The 19,595-nt window shown below is 38.4% G+C and overlaps 3 protein-coding genes across 4 annotated transcripts; 2 read left to right on the top strand and 1 right to left on the bottom strand.

The window, feature by feature from the left end:
- Positions 1-533: 533 nt before the first annotated feature.
- Positions 534-1,639, top strand: LOC120429238 (transmembrane emp24 domain-containing protein 7). Its single transcript, XM_039594449.2, has 3 exons — positions 534-842; positions 915-1,245; positions 1,322-1,639. The coding sequence occupies exons 1-3, from the start codon at positions 681-683 to the stop codon at positions 1,477-1,479; spliced, it is 651 nt and encodes a 216-aa protein (XP_039450383.1). The 5' UTR covers positions 534-680; the 3' UTR covers positions 1,480-1,639.
- A 2,738-nt stretch (positions 1,640-4,377) lies between these two features.
- On the bottom strand, positions 4,378-5,543 carry LOC120429237 (protein YIPF7). Of its 2 annotated transcripts, none has more exons than XM_039594447.2 (3): positions 5,398-5,543; positions 5,228-5,334; positions 4,378-5,165 (listed from the first exon to the last, which is right to left on the bottom strand). In XM_039594447.2, the coding sequence occupies exons 2-3, from the start codon at positions 5,313-5,315 to the stop codon at positions 4,450-4,452; spliced, it is 804 nt and encodes a 267-aa protein (XP_039450381.1). In that variant the 5' UTR covers positions 5,316-5,334; positions 5,398-5,543; the 3' UTR covers positions 4,378-4,449. The 2 variants fall into 2 exon arrangements, with proteins under 2 accessions (XP_039450381.1, XP_039450382.1); XM_039594448.2 differs by having other exon boundaries at positions 5,228-5,354; positions 5,410-5,514.
- Positions 5,544-17,700: 12,157 nt separating this feature from the next.
- On the top strand, positions 17,701-19,562 carry LOC120429234 (glutathione S-transferase 1-1). Its single transcript, XM_039594445.2, has 4 exons — positions 17,701-17,855; positions 18,650-18,789; positions 18,860-19,149; positions 19,210-19,562. The coding sequence occupies exons 2-4, from the start codon at positions 18,655-18,657 to the stop codon at positions 19,478-19,480; spliced, it is 696 nt and encodes a 231-aa protein (XP_039450379.1). The 5' UTR covers positions 17,701-17,855; positions 18,650-18,654; the 3' UTR covers positions 19,481-19,562.
- Positions 19,563-19,595: the final 33 nt, after the last annotated feature.

The raw sequence follows: 19,595 nt of genomic DNA, 5'->3' as shown, positions 1-19,595 counted from the left end.
GTGAAACAATTCCGCAAAATCTTCAAAAATTTTCTAAGTTCAAAAATTACACCTTTTGCAGTTCGGACACCTGAACTGGAAAAGATGTAACTTTTACACTTATTGCAGTTCGCATTTTACACTTTTTTCAGTTCGAGGGTTGAAACTAGTCGGTGGTGTAAAATCGAACTGCAAAAAGTGTAATGCTGATTCTCCGTGCACTGTTACTGAAAACTACACCCTTACCAAAAATCATGATTTTTTGAGTTCAAAATCCCACTTTTCATACGATTTTTTTAATTCAGATACTACAACCATAAAAATGGTTATATGGGTTGAACTGAAAAATTCGTATGAAAAGTGGGATTTGGAACTCAAAAAATCATGATTTTTGGTAAGGGTGTATTGTATATATTGATTAAATGGGTAAAATTATTTTGGGTAGCTCTGAAAAACACTTTAAAAACAAAATGCCTACAAATTAAGCACAATTTTGACAGCTGGAACTTAAAAAAATAATGTCCAAGATTAGGAATTTATGCTTAGTTCCGAATCTGCGTGCTATTCATCGAAACGTCAAGTGCGTGTACGTAAGCGAAAAATCCAGGTTCCAGAAAAAGGCCAGATTTTGAGAGGCCACCGGATAAACCCGCATCGGACGGAGGTTTTAGAAAGGAAACAAAATCAAGTTCAGCGCCAAAATGGTGGAGAAGCTGGCCAGTGGAATCTTTTTGCTGTTGTTCTTCGGTGGTCCTCGGATTCTGGTCCAAAGTGTTGAATTATCATTCGAGCTTCCCGACAACGCGAGGGAATGTTTTTACGAGGAAATCAAAAAGAACCAAACGGCGACGTTAGAGTACCAGGTAAGACCGGGTGGTAAAATGGTCATGTTGGTTGCAGGTGATGATGATTCAACTATTTTGTCTACGTCGCAGGTTGTAACCGGAGGGCAGTACGACGTGGACGTGGTGTTGGAAGGTCCAACCAAGGAGATTCTTTACCGACAGATCAAAACGCAGTTTGATTCGCATCAGTTTACTGCTCAGGCGACCGGTGTATACGCGGCATGTTTCTCAAACGAGTTTTCGACTTTCTCACACAAGCTGATCTACATGGACTTCCAAGTTGGAGACGAACAGCCACTGCCCGGAATTGACGAGCATGCCACCGTATTGACACAGCTTGAGGCTTCATCACAGGAAATTCACAAGAGTCTGAACGCGATTTTAGACTACCAGACCCATCATCGGCTGCGGGAAGCTCAGGGTGTGTGCTGGATGCGATTCTTTCTGCCTCTTACGGAAACTGCAATTACAGGACAAAAATGTTTTTATTTTCGCAGGTCGTAAGCGAGCAGAAGATCTAAACGAACGCGTTCTGTGGTGGTCCCTCACCGAGACTATTGCAGTGCTGACGATAGCAGTTGGCCAGGTAATAATTTTAAGGAACTTTTTCTCGGAGAAAAAACCGAGCCAGATGAATTACCAGCAAGTTAAGTAAACGGGAAAAGTTCTGTATCTTTTTTCATATGCGCACCGCTACTTACTTGGTAGGATTCGATCGACAATTAAGTAATATTAGACCAAGTCTTTGAATGTACAACACGCTACACTAAATATAAATTTAAAAAGCGGGCAAAGTCACGGTGCGCAATATCTCAGTTGAGAATTTTGTTCTAAACAATTGTATCCGAACATTCCTTCTAGTGCGTCCATCCCGGGAATTCCCGGGATTTTTCCAAAACCGGGAATTCCCGAATCCATATTTTCATATTTTGTCCCGGGAAATCCCGAAATTGAAAAAAAAAACAAATTGTAGTCTGGAAATTCTGATTGGGATGTAGAAATAGATGATCATTTGAATACTTAATAATCGATAATAATTATAAAGCATTCAAAATTTGTATTGCGCATACATCATTATTAATTTGGCATACTACGGAAAATTGTTAAAATTTTAGTTTAGAAATTCGAAAAATGCTTAGCGATTTAAATATTTTCTATTTAATATTATATTTTCTAAAAATACTGGGTTATTCTAAATTTGAAAAATACCATATTTAACTATTTTTCATCAAACACCGCCGCCTGTGAAAAAAACAGGACAAAGGTAACAAAGTAAGACAGCGGTTTAAGCCAATTTTTTTTTGCAGGATGTTTCGATTTTTCTCCTATACCTATTCATACTTTTGTCTTGCAGGCCAAGGATTGATACCTAAGAGCATGCAATGGCACTGACCTTGTTGCGTGCTCTTCGGTTGACGTCCACGTAAGGAACATCCTGGAAGGAGCGTAACTAACTACATCCGTAGTTCTGTTAGATCATCCGAACTATCTTGATCAGAACAGTATAGCTCTGGTTCCTTGCGAGTGTCCTATTTTCTTACCTCCACGTTGGCTTGGTTTTCATGATGACCTAGCTGGTGGCCTGTGGAAACGGATCGTAAACCTTTGACCACCGCGGGTCAGAGTTGAGACGGCTAAAAGAAAAGGGCGCGACAATGTGGGAAAGGGAAGTAATTTGTGATTGTAGACGGTATTGTTTTGATTCGCAGTATGTTGAGTCAACTGCTGTGGATGTACCTGAAACATCGCACAACGGGGTTTCTCTTCTCTTCATTCTCAGCTACCACCTATCTCCTATTTTTGTTTTGCTCTTCTGATTCCCAATTATTCACTGATTCTTCTATTTAATATCCAACATTTGATTTTAATGTTACTAACTTTTGATTCTCTTTTATCTCTCAAAGCTTTTCCACTCTTTTCTATCAATTGATACTGCTGTAAAAACTTTGTGTTTTTCATTAAAAATATACTTTTCCTTAATGTACTAGTAATATCAAGTCTATTGTTCATTTGCCTAATCTTTTTTGATTTGATTGCGAATTTATTTATTTGAATAATTCTTTATCTGTCCTATAAATTATCATTACTATAATCTAAGCTTGTTTTGCATCTCTATTTATTAACTATTGTCTAATTTTTTTTCATTTTTTTTCTTCAAAATACGCTCATCATTCTCTTACTATTGATACTTGATTTTTATAAAATAAATTCTCTTTTACTCTCTATTGTTTTCAATCTTCACCCTTTTTTCAAACAAGTGAGGTTTGAGCCCTTACTCAATTTTTGGAATGGTTAAAGGATTAACACAAATATTACTATTGTATTTTTTGGTAAACTTTTATAACATGCTTAGGACCAAAAATTGTAACAAAACACCGCGACAAAAGAAATAGCTACATATAAACACGACTCAACAATAGGGAAGATTTCAGGAGAAAACAATACACAGTAAATAACAATTAGTTTTTGAATTCAAACTAAAAATATAACAGTTTTTGCTTTAATGAAAGTTGATAGGCACACTATGAATGGTTAGGCGCTTATACTTACATCAAACCCTACGTAATGTACCACCCCCGGCCGAGTTAAAATGCGTAACCGGAAAAGAAGGTGTGCATGCCTGGCACGAACACTCAAAGCGTGTTCTAGCGTGTTGCTCGTACTGACTCAGAGCAAGGGTGAGATGTAGGTGTAAGGGCAGTGCGAGTTCGTCGGGAACCTGGTGCATAAGATCGGTCAAGGCCCGTTCTTACACTGAAAATTGCGAATTGCGAATACCTATTCATACTTTTGTCTTGATTTTCCCCTGTTGGCGTAAAACAAGACATCTTAATTTATCTAAAATTTTACATTGAAAGTGGTACCTTCTTTTGGTGACGATGCGGTTTTTTTTTTTATTTTTTCAAAGTAATTTTTAAACCTTTTGTAGTCATGTCAAATAAATAAAAATGAATAAAACATATTTTAAAGAGACTTATTCAATTTAAATCACATTAGTTTATTTAATGGATTTTCAATGAAACATAAAAATCCAAAGCAACACAAAGAACAAAAACAATTTTTTTTTATGCTATCTAAAAACTGCTGGCCTTGTTTAGATTGAAGTCTAGAGTTTTTTTTTAAATAGGTCCTGTAAACATATGAAAGACAATAGTTTATAGGACCTTTTAATAAAACTATATATGTCAACTATAACCAATTAATAGAATTGAGCTAATTCTTTGATTTTAAGCATAAAAAATAAAACAAATAGAACAAAAACATTTATTTTGGGTCTGTTTCCAAAATTTCCCGGGATTCAAAAAATATTTTTCCCGTTTCCCGGGAAGTTCAAAACCCGGGAAAATTGGACGCTTTAATTCCTTCATTTTAAAACTAGCTATATAGTTATCTAAGGCCGATGTCACGCACACTAGCACACCATTTGTGTTGCTGGCTGGTACAAAATTTAACCTCAATATTTTTCGTGTACGTACACGCAATGCATGCGCACGTAGATAACTATACCCAAATACTAATTTATGAGATCAAAGAAAAACAACGAAACGCACCCTTTTGTTAGTGAGTAAATCTTTATTGACTTTTTTGTAATAAAAGAGCTGTATGAGGTTAACGAAATGTGTATTCAGAACAGCACCAGCAAAGTGAATATAATGTACACAAGTGCACACGGGTAAGCGATCAGATAGCGCTGGTGCATGTCCCCGGTCATAATGCAAAAGATTCGACTGCATCCCATCGCGGCGAGAAAAATAGCGCACGCAGCCAGCACCATTCCAAACGTTGAGTTCAACGAGAAGAACACTCCAACTATGGACAACCACACGATCGGCAGGATGCTGTAACCCAAAATGCTGGCCACGGCCGTGATGGTGACATAATTTTCTGTTGAATTACACATCAACGTAATCAGCACGTACATCACGATCACCGAAATGACACACAGCCCGTAAATGTACCCAAACTGTGCCTTGGCCCCAGACACAAATAGACACGCGGCCAACGTCAGACAAAACGCAATCGGACCGGCGAGATCTGTTTCCTTGAAGAAATACTCCGGATTGTCCACCAGGCCCTGAGCGTGGAACGGATTCAGCACGGCCAGCGATTTCTCCAGTATTCTCTGGGGGTAGATCTCCAGCTCATCGAGCAGTGGCGGTTCGTCAAACTCGCTGGGCTCACTACCGGGCATGTTTCCCGGCCCGGAGTAATTGTGTGGCGCGGCCGCGGTTGATATGTCCGGCGTAAATATGGACGGTTGACCGTAACCTTGCTGCTGCTGTGGCGATGGGTAGGCGTTCGGTGGAAAAAAGCTTGCATTTTGATCAAACGATTGAAAATCTACAATGTTGATGTAAAATAAGGTGTTTTATCGAAAAATGCAATATTTCACGATTTCTTACCTAAAGTTTGCGACTGATCGCCAAAGCCATCATACGGGTTTTTGATGTTTTGGTTTGCCCAAAATTGTTCCTCGGAATATCCAGCCATGTTTAGGGGTTTAGAGAAGCTAAATGTGTGAAGTAAATCCTTTAAAATTAAATTTTATTAATAAAAAATAGGAGAAGCTCACTCAAAAATATACTTCCACAAGTTGAGTTTTATTTTAGTGAGTTGTCAAGGTTCAAGACGTTGAAAAAAGGTGCAAACATGTTTTTGCTTTTCATATTCGCACGTCTATTCAAAACTATTCGTTTGAGGATTTAATTCTATTAGAGCTTTATGACGTTTCGCGTAGGGTATTTTAACCATTAGTGGACCCCCTAGTAGAGCCGAAGCACAATTTTCAAAAAAATTAAATCTTGACTTTTTTTTGATAAGGTCCTATAAACAAATGTAAACATTGAGTGTATCCCTTTCACACCTTATGTCAAAGTCCATCGGAGTAAGCGGGATACACTCAATGTTTACATTTGTTTATAGGACCTTATCAAAAAAAAGTCAAGAAATATTTTAAGCACGTTTCCATAAACAAAACAATGAAATCTTAAGTCTTTTGAACAATTTTGACTATTTGTTTGATCAGTTATTTGTTTTTGAGCAGAAAAATAACCATTTGAAAAAACAAGTTTTTTTGCCTGTTATGGACCCCCTTTTCATATAGTGGACCCGGGTCCATAATCCGATTATGGACCCGGGTCCACTATAGGCAAGCTGTTATTTTTATACCAAATTTCAACGATATTTGATGTTTTGATGCATGGTGTAGGTCAGCGGTTCTCAACCTTTTCTTGGCTAGGTACCCCTTTTCTGTTACTTGAGCTGCAGGTAGCCCTCGTGTTCATACATGAAATTTTTCGTTGCTTGAGTTTTTTTTACATTCCAATTTTGAAAATTAAATTTTCATTGACATTTCATATACCGTCAGTGGGGGTGACTATGGGTCAAAAAACGATACACCTCTCGTATTTTCTTAATAACAAAAACAATTAAAATAACATCGAAAATCTTTCAACGTAGATTTGTTCTTAGATAGTTTACTAACATTTTCCCAAAATATGGTGGATTTTGATGAACACTACCTTAAATGCCTATTGTTTGAAAATTGACCCAATCTCACCCCTTAGAGGGGGTGACATTGGGTCAAATGAAACTAAAATGATGCTCAAATACAACGATATGGTAAAAACAAGTCATCCAACAGTGTTTCTTGTTCGAGGGAATCGTATTGACACGCTGCAGTGTTTGAAGTGGAGATTTTCAGACATTTGGGTAGTTTTCGAGCAATTCTAACAAAAATATTAGAAAAATGATTTTTTGAGAGGTCATTTTTGGCCAAAAACGTACCCCAACTTTAGACAGCTGCCAAAATAACAGGATTTGTTCTAGGAACGAGATTTTTTCAGCGAAGTCATCTTAAGATGTCCCCTACACAACCCTTTCAACAGAATTCATTTTCATTGAGAAGAACCTGAGAAATGGTAAAATCCGTCAAAAATCACTTTGACCCAATCTCACCCCCCAGACCCAATGTCACCCCTACTGACGGTATACATATATTTTTTTGAATTTTTAATTCGGGAATTAAAATGTATGATGACGGACGAATTGTTTTTGAATTGAATTGAATTGAATTTATTCACTTTTTTTAAGGCAGGAAAAGCCACCAAAGCAGTGGCACCAAAAACCTACTTCTTTTTGTATATACATAATACAAAACATAAATACATGATTTTTTTATTCGGGAGTTAAAATTTAAATTTTTGATGACGGACGAATTGTTTTTGAATTGAATTGAATTGAATTTATTTACTTTTTTTAAGGCAGGAAAAGCCACCAAAAACCTACTTCTTTTTGTAAACACATAATACAAACCATAAATACATGAGTAAAAGAGATATTTTTGAAACTGCCCAAATTCTACATTTAAAAGATTTTCAAAATCTGTTTAAAAATGCAATTTAATTCAATAGTACTTTTTTCAAGTCATTATAAAAAAAATCAATGCTATTGTATCTTTTTTCTTTTAATTCCCTAAGCAAAACATTTTGACCCAGGACGGTACAGAAATTCTAAGCAAATTTTAAGCACGAAAAGTGAAAATTTCAAATTTCAGACTAGGGACTCGTAATCGGGCTGTAGTGGACGAATTTGGATGCTTCAAATTGCAAGAGGTGTTTTTTTGTCCTTTATCTCACCACCATAAAATTTTCCTCTGGGGGTTAACCCGGTTCCGGTACAATCCGGATTGTTTAACGTATTTGTTCCGAAACAGTATTTTTGGTCGAAAAATGTCAGTAAAAAAGATGAAATCAACATTTAAAAAAAAATAGTTGTTTATAAACTAATGTTTGATAAGTTTAACTTAAAAACTAAATTTTAACCATTTTTTAATATAAACTTACTAAACAAAGATATCAGAAGTTCATAGTTGTCAAAAACTGGATAGAGGTACTTGTATTTGACACAGAAACAACATTTCATAAAAGAATTCACTTAAATCGATCAGATATTGCACTTTTATTAGTACGGACAATAATTTGACCTCTTTTTAAAACATTTTTAGTGAACTATTTTTGTAGTTTTCTAGAATAAGTTTTTTTTTTCAAATCCATTGACAGGATCTTGAAGAGGACATTCTGCCGCGTCGATTGATGTATAAAACTTGGTACTTTAGTCGAATTTTATGTACTTTTACATCACAAAAAGTTTCCGTACGGGGAGGGTACGGACAAATATTTGACTCACTGTACATTTAAAAGATTATCAAAATCTGTTTTGATTTCAGATTAAAAAATGCTATTTAATTTAATAGTACTTTTTTTATTATTATTATATTATATTTCATCTCTAAAAATCGAATGGTAGAGAAAATTCTTTACTGCTTTTTTTTGAACATTTTTTTATCCATTCTTTTGTTGCTGAGTACAGGTCACAAAAAAATATAAGAAGAGTGTATTTTGTGTGTCAATTTGAAGGAAAAGCCTTGATCTTTAAATTTAGAACTATATTCACTGTGTTGTTGTTTTCGTACCATTTGAAATGAGATCCATAATTTCCAAGATATAACAAACACAAAAAATCCTAGTTTTAATTTTATGCAAAACTATAGAGCTAAAAAAGTAGAAATCCAGCTGCATGTATCAGGGCGGTAAAATAAATGTTGCATTATTTTATGCAATTTTATGTAATTTTACACCCTGAAATATGTAGCCCATCAGTATGGGAAACCTATTTGACCGAATTGTCAAGCATATATCCAGCTTTTTAAGCGAAAATGGCGTTCGAATGGTGAACGCCCGAAATGTCAAAATCACGCAGTGGTACCAACATTACGACAAAAGTGTGCCATGGCATGACAGAAACATTTTTTTCTAATGTTGGTGCTACTGCACGATTTTGACATTTCGGACGTTCAACATTTGAACGCCATCTTCGCTTAAAAACCTGGATATGCGTTTATCCTTTAGCTTTTCATCGGTCTGATGGCCAAGTGGGCTAAGGCGCCAGTCCTTACTATTGGTGTTGGGTTTGAATCTCGGCGGTTGCAACTAATTTTTTTGTGTTTACAAATATTGTACATGCAGTGTGTAGTATTATGTGTTTATTTTGACAAAGGTGATGTGCATGCCATTTTACCATCGGATTTTTTGCTGTGTAATATTTGAGCAAAGAAAGGTCGAATTTACAATATTCAAAATATGAAACATATTTTTTTTCAACATTTTGTATGTTTTAAATAAATGGCAGCTGGCAAAAAAAAGAAAAGCAATCCACTTTAACGACCCCCGGGTCTTTTGTGGTCTCTGTTGCAAGTTTCTGCTCATTTCTAGACGTCCGAAGGTTATGTGTGGTGAGTCACCCAGTGGCAGCAGGCACAATTTACAAATTTGAAACGAATATTTGTAGAAAAAAATATTCTAAAACCGTACACTTTTTTTCAATTTCTTAAAATTTCTTAACAAGTGCAAATTATTTTTTTTATCACTCAATATGTTTTGAAAATTTTCTGATTGGTCAAAAACAATCCGCCCGTAATTCACTGCACTTTAAATATGGTATTTATTTTTTGCTTCAAATCTGTTTGTAATTTTTTTTCTCTCAAATATTATGTTTAAATGTCCACCATTACGGGGTTTGTCTCCCGGTACCCCCTTAGAGTGCTCGTGGTACCCCTAGGGGTACATGTACCCCAGGTTGAGAACCGCTGGTGTAGGTCTAATGATAGATATAATGAATAAAAGATGGATTTTGCTCACTTTACATCATAAACAAATATGTTTTGTTAACAAATTTGGCTTTAAACAACAAAAAAACCTAACAGACATTTAAACACATTTATTTCCGAAAAAGATCAGAGAAAACGTTTCAAAAACCATGATGCAAAAATTTATGATGCATCAGTTAAGTACAATTAACTATAGTTTTGATTAATTTTAAATTCTTACGGCTTCAGCATTTTTGGTATATACTTTTAACATGAAAGCAGCTATATTTATACTCATTATTGAAAAAAATATGCGTTTAGGTTGATAACAACAAGCATTTATTGTATGTTTAAGAGAAACTTTTGCTTAAATACACAGTTTTCTTCATTTTTGAAGGTTAAATTAACAGGGGTCCACTTTTGGAAAAGTTTGGATTTTCGTTGTCCTATATTGGACCCCCCTAATTTTTGCTCGAAAATGAGCAGTTCTTCGCTTTATTTTGGTAAAGTTCCTAAAACTTACATTATTTCGACTTGCTGAAGTTAAATAATCAGTCAAAAAATGATTTGATAGTTAATTCAATGATAAAATATAAATGCTGTTTTGTTGTGAAAATGCTAGTGGCCATGGCTGATTTCAGATGTCGAACTCAAAACACTTATTTTGGTGAAAAAGACAATTCAATGCCAGTCAACATTGTTTTAAATGATGCTGAACATGTCAAATAAAATATTTGTAGACAGCAACACGCTTGAAATTGTGATTTTATTGATTTTTTCATCAAAAACCCTTCAGAGGGTCCACTATAGGAAAGTAGAGAGCCTGGAGCTTATTAGAGAACGGACATCTCAAACCAAAAGTACCAATCGAAGCACGACAACTGTCAAACGGAGGTACCAATCGAGCATAAGACAAAGGATTTTGCTCGATTGGTACCTCCTTTTGACAGTTCTCGTGATTCGATTGGTACTTTTGGTTTGAGATGTCCGTTCTCTAATAAGCTCTAGGCTCTCTATAGGAAAGGGGTCCACTAATGGATAACGTACCCTACGCACACTAGCGCACCATTTGGTTTTGCTGGCTGACAAAATTTAACCTCACTTTATTTTCATGTACGTACACGCAATACATCCGCACGTAGAATGCTCTATTTACTCTGAAATTTCATCTCAACCTCAACTAGCAACACAACATTTTATTTCATCATTTTGAAAATCCGTATACTCTATTTTCACGAGCACCATCTGGTAACACTAGGTCTATTCATGTACTTGCAGAATTTCTGCAGCTTCTGCAGCCAGCATAAGTCACTCTTTTGCAACACGTTCCCGTACTTTTCAGCTCGCTCTCTTCAGCTCTCTCTTTTGCAGAAGTTCTGCAAGGAAAGAAGCGGCAAAACTTTTGCCTGGGTAGCGCGTTCCAGTCAGGCATGCCAGATTTTGAAGATTTTCGGGCACATCACAAAAACGCAAATGAATTTAACTTGATGGCAAAATAATATTTAACAAATCTGTTTTTGGCAGTACTTTTTCCAGTACAATATTGTACCCAGTTGAGTGGATTTACTCAAATTGGGTATTTAAGTTTTTTGATTATTTCAAAATATAAAAAAAATGTGTTGGAGCTCCGTCGCTCAACTGAATCTGGCAGCACTTGTTAAAACGGTTTGACAGGTTGCTTTGACCCAACTTTGACGCGCAACGGCAACTGTTGCTGCGATCGACTAAGAAGAAGGAGAGGGAGAGAAAGCGCGCGAAAACTGGTGACGTGAGCGCATGGAGAAAATGGAGCCCAACATTTCAAAAGGGCACAAAACTTTTGTAAACAATAGTGTATCCCTTTCACTCAAATGACAGTTTGCATAAGGTGTGAGAGGGATACACTCTTGTTTACAAAAGTTTTGTGCCCTAATGAAATGGAAAGCACGAAATCCAGAGTTTTTTTTGAAAAGGACCAATAAACTATTGTCTTTCATATGTTTATAGGACCTAATCAAAAAAAAGTCGAGAAATGTTCTTGAACAGTCTGTTTACACTCGCGGCAGAATCAACATTTAGTTCACTCTAGTGTTAAAATTAGTTAATAAATTTAGTTTAGTGAATTCCGGAGTTCTTATTCTCTCCATCCACGGCCCGAGAACTATTCCGCTGTCCAAGTCCATTTCCGTCAATCCTTTTCAACCAGGGCCACGACCGGGCCCGAACATTGGTCCTTCGATCCCGGATTGGACTTCCGGCGTGGATGGTTTGGAGAAACCTCCAACCGCGTGTGTGTGTGTGTGTGTGTGTGTGTGTGTGTGTGTGTGTGTGTGTGTGTGTGTGTGTGTGAGGCAAACCGGCCTCAGGCACGAATAGTTCGAGAACCGAACTGACTACGAGAAGTAAACCGGCTTCCGGAGGTTCCGTCGAGTGGAAAGGGCAAGGCAAACCGACCTTGAGCCCAAGTGCAACGACCGTGCGAACAGTTCCGACGCGGACAGTTCTTGCGTGTGAAAAAGGTGAGGCAAACCGGCCAAGATCCTGAAACAAATTGTAGTGAAAGTGCCACAAAGTTAACCAAACCTGAAAGAAGTGAAAATGCCGCCAAAACGCACTCCAACGAAGAACACGCCAGCGAAGGAGAAGAAGGCGGAGGTGGATAGCCGCAAGGAAGAGTTGAACGCCCTGATCCACCTCCGAGGTAAGGCGGTGGAGAAGCTTACTCGCCTCAAGGAGAAGCTCGACACCCTGCCGCGGCCGGAGCGCACTGTCCCGACGGTCAAGCTCAACCAACGCAAGCTGGAGATGGCCTACTCGGAATTCTCCACCATCCATGAAAAGGTCGTCACCCTGGTGGATTCCGCCGAGCGAGACCCGCACGACGACCTACAATTCAGCGTCGAATCCGCCTACGACAGCATCTTTGTGACGCTTGAGAAATGGGCGCAGGACCTGGTTCCTGAATCCGCGGGTTTATCAAATGCCGTTCTACCCGCTGCCCAACGACCGGTTGTCATCCAGCAGTCCCTTCCGCGGCTCGTACCCACGTTCGACGGAAAGTACGAGCACTGGAAGCGGTTCAAGACGATGTTCCGGGACGTCGTAGACCGTTCGAACGAAACTCCCAGGATGAAGCTGTACCGCCTGGAGGAGGCCCTCATTGGTGAGGCAAAAGGACAGTTGGACGAGAAGACAATCGAGGACGGCAACTACGACGGTGCGTGGGAGTTGCTCGAGGAACGCTATGAAGATAACCGGAGAATGGTGGACATCCATATCGGTGGCCTGCTGAAGGTCCAGAAGATCTCCAAAGAGAGCCACACCGAACTACGAACGCTGGTGGAGACCGTTGTCAGTCACGTTGAAAACCTGAAGTACCTGAAGCAAGAGTTCCTGGGGGTGTCAACGCAGTTCGTCTTATACCTGTTGGCCCACGCCCTTGACAGCGATACTCGGGGAAGAAGGGTGAACTGCCCAACTACGACGAGACCATCAAGTTCTTAAAGAACCGCGTCGCTGTCTTGCAAAGATGTGACGATACAGACGAATCTACACCGCAGCAAACTCGAGCAGATAACAACAAACAATCGTACCAGATCGTCAACACCGCCATACGGTTGCATCCGGGACCCAGGTGTGACTTGTGTGGACAGGCGCACCTGACCTTCAAGTGCGCCGGCTTCACTGTCCTTCCGGTATACCAGCGTTTGGAGAAGGTCAAGGAGAGACGCAGCTGCTTCAACTGTCTGCGCTCCGGTCACCGCGCGAAGAAGTGCAGACGACAAAGCTCTTGTGGCAAGTGTCATCGCCGTCACCACACCTTACTGCACGATGTTTACGTGAAACCAGCAACACTACTCAGGCCGGCTCCGTCTCAACCTCGAGTCGATGAACGGCAACCATCAGCAGAAGCCATCAACCGTATCACACCCATGCTTCAGACAGCCGTCGTCGATCTACGCGACGACAAGAACCGTCCTGTGCCGTGTCGCATCCTGTTGGACATCGGATCACAGGTAAACTTTATTTCGTGTTCTATGGCAAATCGGCTTAACCTAAGGAGAGTAGCCGCAACCGTTCCGATCTGCGGGATCGGAGGAGTAACAGCCAGCTGCAAGGAATCCATCTCCGTGAAGCTCCAGTCCAGGTACATCGGTTTCTCTGCAGACGTCGACTGCTTGATCATCCCGAAGGTGAGTGGCAAGATACCGGCATCACCGGTCAATGCTACCGATTGGCCGATTCCGAAAGGTTTTCAGCTGGCGGACCCGAAGTTCCATTCACCAGGACCCATCGACATGCTGGTCGGTGCATCTTGGTACTTCCGGCTGCTGAAGGAAGGACACTTGCAATTGTGGGACAACTATCCAGAACTACGCGAAACTCACCTGGGTTGGGTAGTAGTTGGAGGTGCTGGTGGCACCGAAGCTAGTCAGCAGTTCGCGCACACGGCATTGCTGGCTCACCGAAACGTCGAAGCAGGTCAGGGTACCTCAACCGTAACATCCAGTCCGAGCCGAAAGGCAGCCTTTGCTGGGCCTTCTCCCAGCACGGGGGGAGGATGTTGGAGCTCCGTCGCTCAACTGAATCTGGCAGCACTTGTTAAAACGGTTTGACAGGTTGCTTTGACCCAACTTTAACGCGCAACAGCAACTGTTGCTGCGATCGACTAGGAAGAAGGAGAGGGAGAGAAAGCGCGCGAAAACTGGTGACGTGAGCGCATGGAGAAAATGTTCTTGAACAGTCTGTTTACACTCGCGGCAGAATCAACATTTAGTTCACTCTAGTGTTAAAATTAGTTAATAAATTTAGTTTAGTGAATTCCGGAGTTCTTATTCTCTCCATCCACGGCCCCGAGAACTATTCCGCTGTCCAAGTCCATTTCCGTCAATCCTTTTCAACCAGGGCCACGACCGGGCCCGAACAAAATGGTTGACAAAAAAAGTAAAGAAGTTTACCTCAAGAACGAGGAAATTATTTTTTATGCAGCACAACATTTTATTTAAAAAATCAAGGATGTATTATTTATTAAGTAACTAGAAAATAATTATGCTTAGGTAGACACAAGGGTAGAAATTATATATTAGAAACAACTCAAAAATTTCACATTAGGTAAACAATTTTACAAATGATAGTGGCAGGTACGTTTAATAAATATGATTATGATTGATTAATTAAAAAAAGACAAACTGTGTGTGTGTGTGGTCCAATCCAATACCCGCTAACCGGTAGCGAAATTATGGGAAAGTATAATTTGTATCAGACTGTGTACATGCCGAATGCTGATACAGCTTATCTCAGTCCCGGGTATTAGGTGGTGATAGCCCTCGCGCTGCTTCCAACGACCCATTTCAGAATGACAGAGCTCCTTGCGGTCCAATTCCGAGGTCGCTGGGCATTGTTTGGCCCCGCCTAAACATAGAAGCAAGCATCTGAAGGAAACTCGATCTATATTTAGACTTCTAATCCCCTCAGGCAAATCAGGGATCAGCGCGTATTTAATAATATGAGAAGAAGAGATAACATGTTTCAACACTACGGATCAATTCACTGCTAGAGTGTAAACCTTCTGATGGCCGACTGCTTAGCGTCCCAGACCACCACCACCACCAAAGGTGTGAGTTCGAATCCCACCTGATTCATTTTAGTTTTTATTCATATTCAAATTCCTGATTACAAATTTCAAAGGTACCGACCGGGATTTGATCCCTGAACCTTCTGCTTGGGAGACAGAAGCCGTAACCATTAAGCCACGGAGCCGGTTGAATGAGACGTGGTTCTCTGTATGGATTTTTGCGAGATGAGAGCAGAGGACAACAATCATCTCAACGTTTCCACTTTACCCGGGCTAACGACCGGCAGTTCCAGTTCACGATGATTTCCCTTCATATATTAAAAACCACTTATGATTTTGGCACATATTCCGTTTGTCAACGTTTCCTGTCATTACTGGCGGGAAAAATCTACGTGGAATCAGCTGTGCAGACCTCATGTGTGACAGGAATGCAGGTTGAGCGACTCCCACGGGCCTAATTAAAAAAAGACAAACTAAGGTTTTATTGTGATTTCGGAAATATATCGAAATAACAGCGCGAGTCATTTCCGTCTTGCGATGTTATTTTATGTTGTTTCTTTTCTGAGTGTATCTCAAATGTCACTCTCGAAACCAAAACAAAATTTCGCCGCGGCACCAAACTGAAATGTCGCGAGTGGAGTAGTGAAGCGATTAGCGCCGCGACCAACAAGAATCACAGAACTGACCCCAAAATCTGCCGAAATTTGCTCTATGGCTGTGGATTCGAAGGACCATGGCATGAAATGCAGCCTGAAAAGGATGATGGCGGTGCTTTTAAGATTAATAAGGGTGACTTGGCAATCGGATCAGGTCAGTTCTGACGGGACGTAACGAGGCCAGATAGCACTCGTGGTATTCTGCCTCTCCTTCTGAATCTAGAAATCAATTGAAATTCAAAATATAACCCCACTAAACGGTTCGTGTGGTAGTTTAAGCTCCTAATTTATCGGAACATGAGATTTTCATCAATAATTTGAATTTTTTGGTTTCATTTCTCCTAAAATCAGCGTAGAATCTTTAATTTATACTTCAACAATTCAAACAATTCCAAGCAATCAAAACAAAACAAGCTAGCACACTGATTCAAAACCAGCTATACACGTGTGACAGATATTTCGCTACAAAAAATCGTCGCGAGAGTTAAACTCGCTCAATTCGGTTTAGTGCCGCGGCGACAATATATAGAAGGGACCAAAAATACATGTTTTAATAGCAGAATGTTTGAAAGATTATTCAGGATAACATAAATAAATTATGACTGGATGTCACATAAAGAACAACGGTGACGCAGCGTAATTGACAAATTAAAAAAAAAAAAAAATGAATCACAAACACAAAAATTTTGAAACACATAAATTAAGAAATCTGAAAATTAAGAAATCCATAATCAAAAATATAAAAAAAAATATTTCCAAATTGAGAAACTTTAAAAAAACATAAATCAGATATTTGAGAAATTTAAAAATGCAAATAATTTTATGAGAAAAATAAAAAAAATCACAAATTCAAAGCTTAAACAATTCAACTAATTGAAAACTAAATATTTAAAATTAAAAAAAAATCTTAATTTAAAAAATTCAAAATAAAAAAAATCGAAATAAAAAAACAAAAGTTTGAATATTTATCAGTTCAGAACATTCAAAATTCAAAAGCTGCAGTTAAAAATAATAAGATAGAAAATTAAAGAAATTATAATTTCAAAAATAAGTGAAACTAAGAAATTCTGTAAATCAAAAATTTTAAAACTCAAATATAAATAAAAAAGAAACAGTCAAAAATTCCAATCTCTAAACCCTCTAAATTTTAGTTTCTATAGTTATAACCTAAAATATGACTCCAAAAATGTGTATTTTTTATGATTCAAGTTGGCAAAGAAATTAAGAATTTAAGAATTTTAGAATTTCAGAAATCAAGAATTTAGGAATTTAATAATTTGAGAGTTTAGGAATTTAAGAAATCATGAATTTCAGAATTTTAATTTCGACAAAATTACATCATTTTTTTCGGTTTATATAAGAATACAAATTGGTAACACCGTTGAAGGTACAATTTATTATTTGCCAATTAAATTTATCTATTATTTTAACACACATATTTAGTATATTCAAAATCAATTTTAGTTCAAAAATTATTCCTAAACAAATGTTTGTTTGAAATTATTAAACTCATAATAAATGTGTCTTTTAAAAGTTTTTAGGGTCTCTAGTTTCGCGTACGCACACTAGCGCACCATTTTGTTTTGCTGCCTGACAAAATTTAACCTCACTTTTTTCGTGTACGTACACTGCCGTTCTATGCATAATTGTCCCATGTCATTTTTGGTCGATTTTGACTTTTTGACATTTTTAAGTTTATTTTTACGTATACTTTCAGAAAAACACATAAAATATAGTACTTTGTTCGGAAACTCATTGAAAACAACACCAAGTCTGTTTGTCCCATCGTTGTACTTCTACGCATATTTGTCCCACCAAGTATTTTCTTCCACGAAATCATCAGTTTTACGAAGTTTTGTGTCTTGTTTACCTGTTGTTTAGCAAGAGGATTACAAATAAGAGCGATAAACTTCTAATTGGGGCGATTAGGAACTAATAGGGTGAAAAGGGACCCACGGGACAATTATGCGTAGAAACACAAAAAACGGTCGAAAAATTTCAATCGCGTTTTTCTCAGTTGCACTTTTTTGAACATGGGACAATTATGCGTAGAACGGCAGTACACGCAATACATGTGCACGTAAATAACTATTGGCTCGGTATTTTTGACCTATCTGGCGTGCACTCGACACGAAACTTTAGTTCAACTTTCAAGTCCGAGCCGTAAAGACCAGGTAGTGTAGCATCGATTGTAAATAATTTTTTTTTATGTTTTACTCTGTGCACTGTTCGCTTCTTACGACAAAAAATGTGGTTGAACCGGTTTGATGAATTTATGCAACAGAATGAATCATATTGAGTTCTCAAAGTTGCATTCATAGATGCCTTTTCATACATCTTTTAACATATTTACATTATACTAGAAATGTTCAAAAATAGTAATCAACATTTTTAGCTGTTATTTCTATTTTTTTTGTTAATTTATGAGATTAACAATCATGAAAAAGAATCTGTAGCATTTTTTAGTCACTGAATTTCCTTATTTTTGCGCAAATTACTTAAGAAAGTAGGGGAAATACTCGTATGTTTGGCAGGTTAAGCACTCGCTCCTAATTTCGTCCAATTAGCTGATTTTCACTATTTAACCAACTTTTTTTTTTTGAAAAACTATATATAGGCTTGCTCACTTCCGTATTGAGCTATTAATCACTCGATTTCAGTTGAAAACGCTTTTTATTAGCTGTAATTGAACGTCAAAGTGCTGATATGGCAACATTAGAGGCACGATTTAATTAGATGCTGTTCCCCTAGGTACTATTTAGGGTTATTTTTTCAACCGAGCTCCTCGCGAAGATGGAGCTCTGGGTCCAGCCGTGTTATTTGTATTTTGTTACTTATGTATTTATGTTTTGTATTATGTGTTTACAAAAAGAAGTAGGTTTTTGGTGCCACTGCTTTGGTGGCTTTTCCTACCTTAAAAAAGTAAATAAAATTCAATTCAATTTAATAATTACCGTTTCTTTACTAGTCACAATGAAAATATACGCTGTGTCCGATGGGCCGCCATCACTAGCCGTGAGAATGGCCCTGAAGGCCTTGAACATTCCTCATGAGCACATTTCCGTGGATTTTGGTTCAGGAGAACATATGACGGATGAGTACGCCAAGGTAAAGATAATTGTTTTTGAAAAAAATATTTAGCAAACAGTATTTTGATTCCCATTATATTTGACTTTAGATGAACCCTCAAAAGGAGATTCCAGTGCTCGATGACAACGGCTTTTTTCTTAGCGAAAGCAACGCAATTCTTCAGTATCTATGCGATAAGTACGCGCCGGAAAGTTCGCTATACCCCAAAGATGCGACGCTGCGCGCAGTCGTCAATCAGCGGCTCTGCTTCAATCTTGCTTTTCTGTACCCAAACATTTCGGCATATGTCATGGCCCCGATCTTCTTTGACTACGAGCGCACCCCAATCGGACTTAAGAAGCTGACCATGGCCCTTTCGGCGTTCGAAACTTATATGAGGTAGGCAGGTATATATTTAATTAATTGAAATCAGTATCAAAAATCTACATCAAATTGTAGCCGCACCGGAACCAACTTTGTCGCGGGAAATAATTTGACCATTGCCGATTTTCCGCTCGTTACTTCCGTCATGTGTTTGGAGGGCATCAACTTTGACATGACCGCGTATCCGTTGATTTCAAAGTGGTACGCTGGCTTCAAGCAACAGTTTCCCGATCTGTGGTCCATTTCCGCTGCTGGAATGGCCGAAATTGCCGAATTTGAGAAGAACCCACCGGATCTAACCGGCATGGAGCATCCCATTCATCCGATCCGAAAGGTTCAAAAGTGAAAATATTTAACCATTTGTTTTGCAATATCTGTGTACTTGTCGATGCCTTTTTAATAAAATCAAATAGCCATTCAAACTCCAATCCTCCGGATTACGGTGATATCCAACAAAAGGT

Source organism: Culex pipiens, chromosome 1 (assembly GCF_016801865.2).
Source record: "Culex pipiens pallens isolate TS chromosome 1, TS_CPP_V2, whole genome shotgun sequence".
Taxonomy (NCBI): domain Eukaryota; kingdom Metazoa; phylum Arthropoda; class Insecta; order Diptera; family Culicidae; genus Culex; species Culex pipiens.
The sequence above is the reverse complement of the archived record's forward strand: the minus strand, read 5'-3'. Positions and strand labels throughout refer to the sequence as shown.

Excerpts from the sequence above, each read along its gene's own strand:
- LOC120429234 (XM_039594445.2), top strand. The coding sequence starts at position 18,655 with ATGAAAATATACGCTGTGTCCGATGGGCCGCCATCACTAGCCGTGAGA. Across the intron at positions 18,790-18,859 it reads TGACGGATGAGTACGCCAAG|ATGAACCCTCAAAAGGAGAT; the intron begins GTAAAGATAATT and ends ATTTGACTTTAG. Across the intron at positions 19,150-19,209 it reads GCGTTCGAAACTTATATGAG|CCGCACCGGAACCAACTTTG; the intron begins GTAGGCAGGTAT and ends ATCAAATTGTAG.
- LOC120429238 (XM_039594449.2), top strand. The coding sequence starts at position 681 with ATGGTGGAGAAGCTGGCCAGTGGAATCTTTTTGCTGTTGTTCTTCGGT. Across the intron at positions 843-914 it reads CGGCGACGTTAGAGTACCAG|GTTGTAACCGGAGGGCAGTA; the intron begins GTAAGACCGGGT and ends TCTACGTCGCAG. Across the intron at positions 1,246-1,321 it reads TCGGCTGCGGGAAGCTCAGG|GTCGTAAGCGAGCAGAAGAT; the intron begins GTGTGTGCTGGA and ends TTATTTTCGCAG.
- LOC120429237 (XM_039594447.2), bottom strand. The coding sequence starts at position 5,315 with ATGGCTGGATATTCCGAGGAACAATTTTGGGCAAACCAAAACATCAAA. Across the intron at positions 5,166-5,227 it reads CGATCAGTCGCAAACTTTAG|ATTTTCAATCGTTTGATCAA; the intron begins GTAAGAAATCGT and ends TCAACATTGTAG.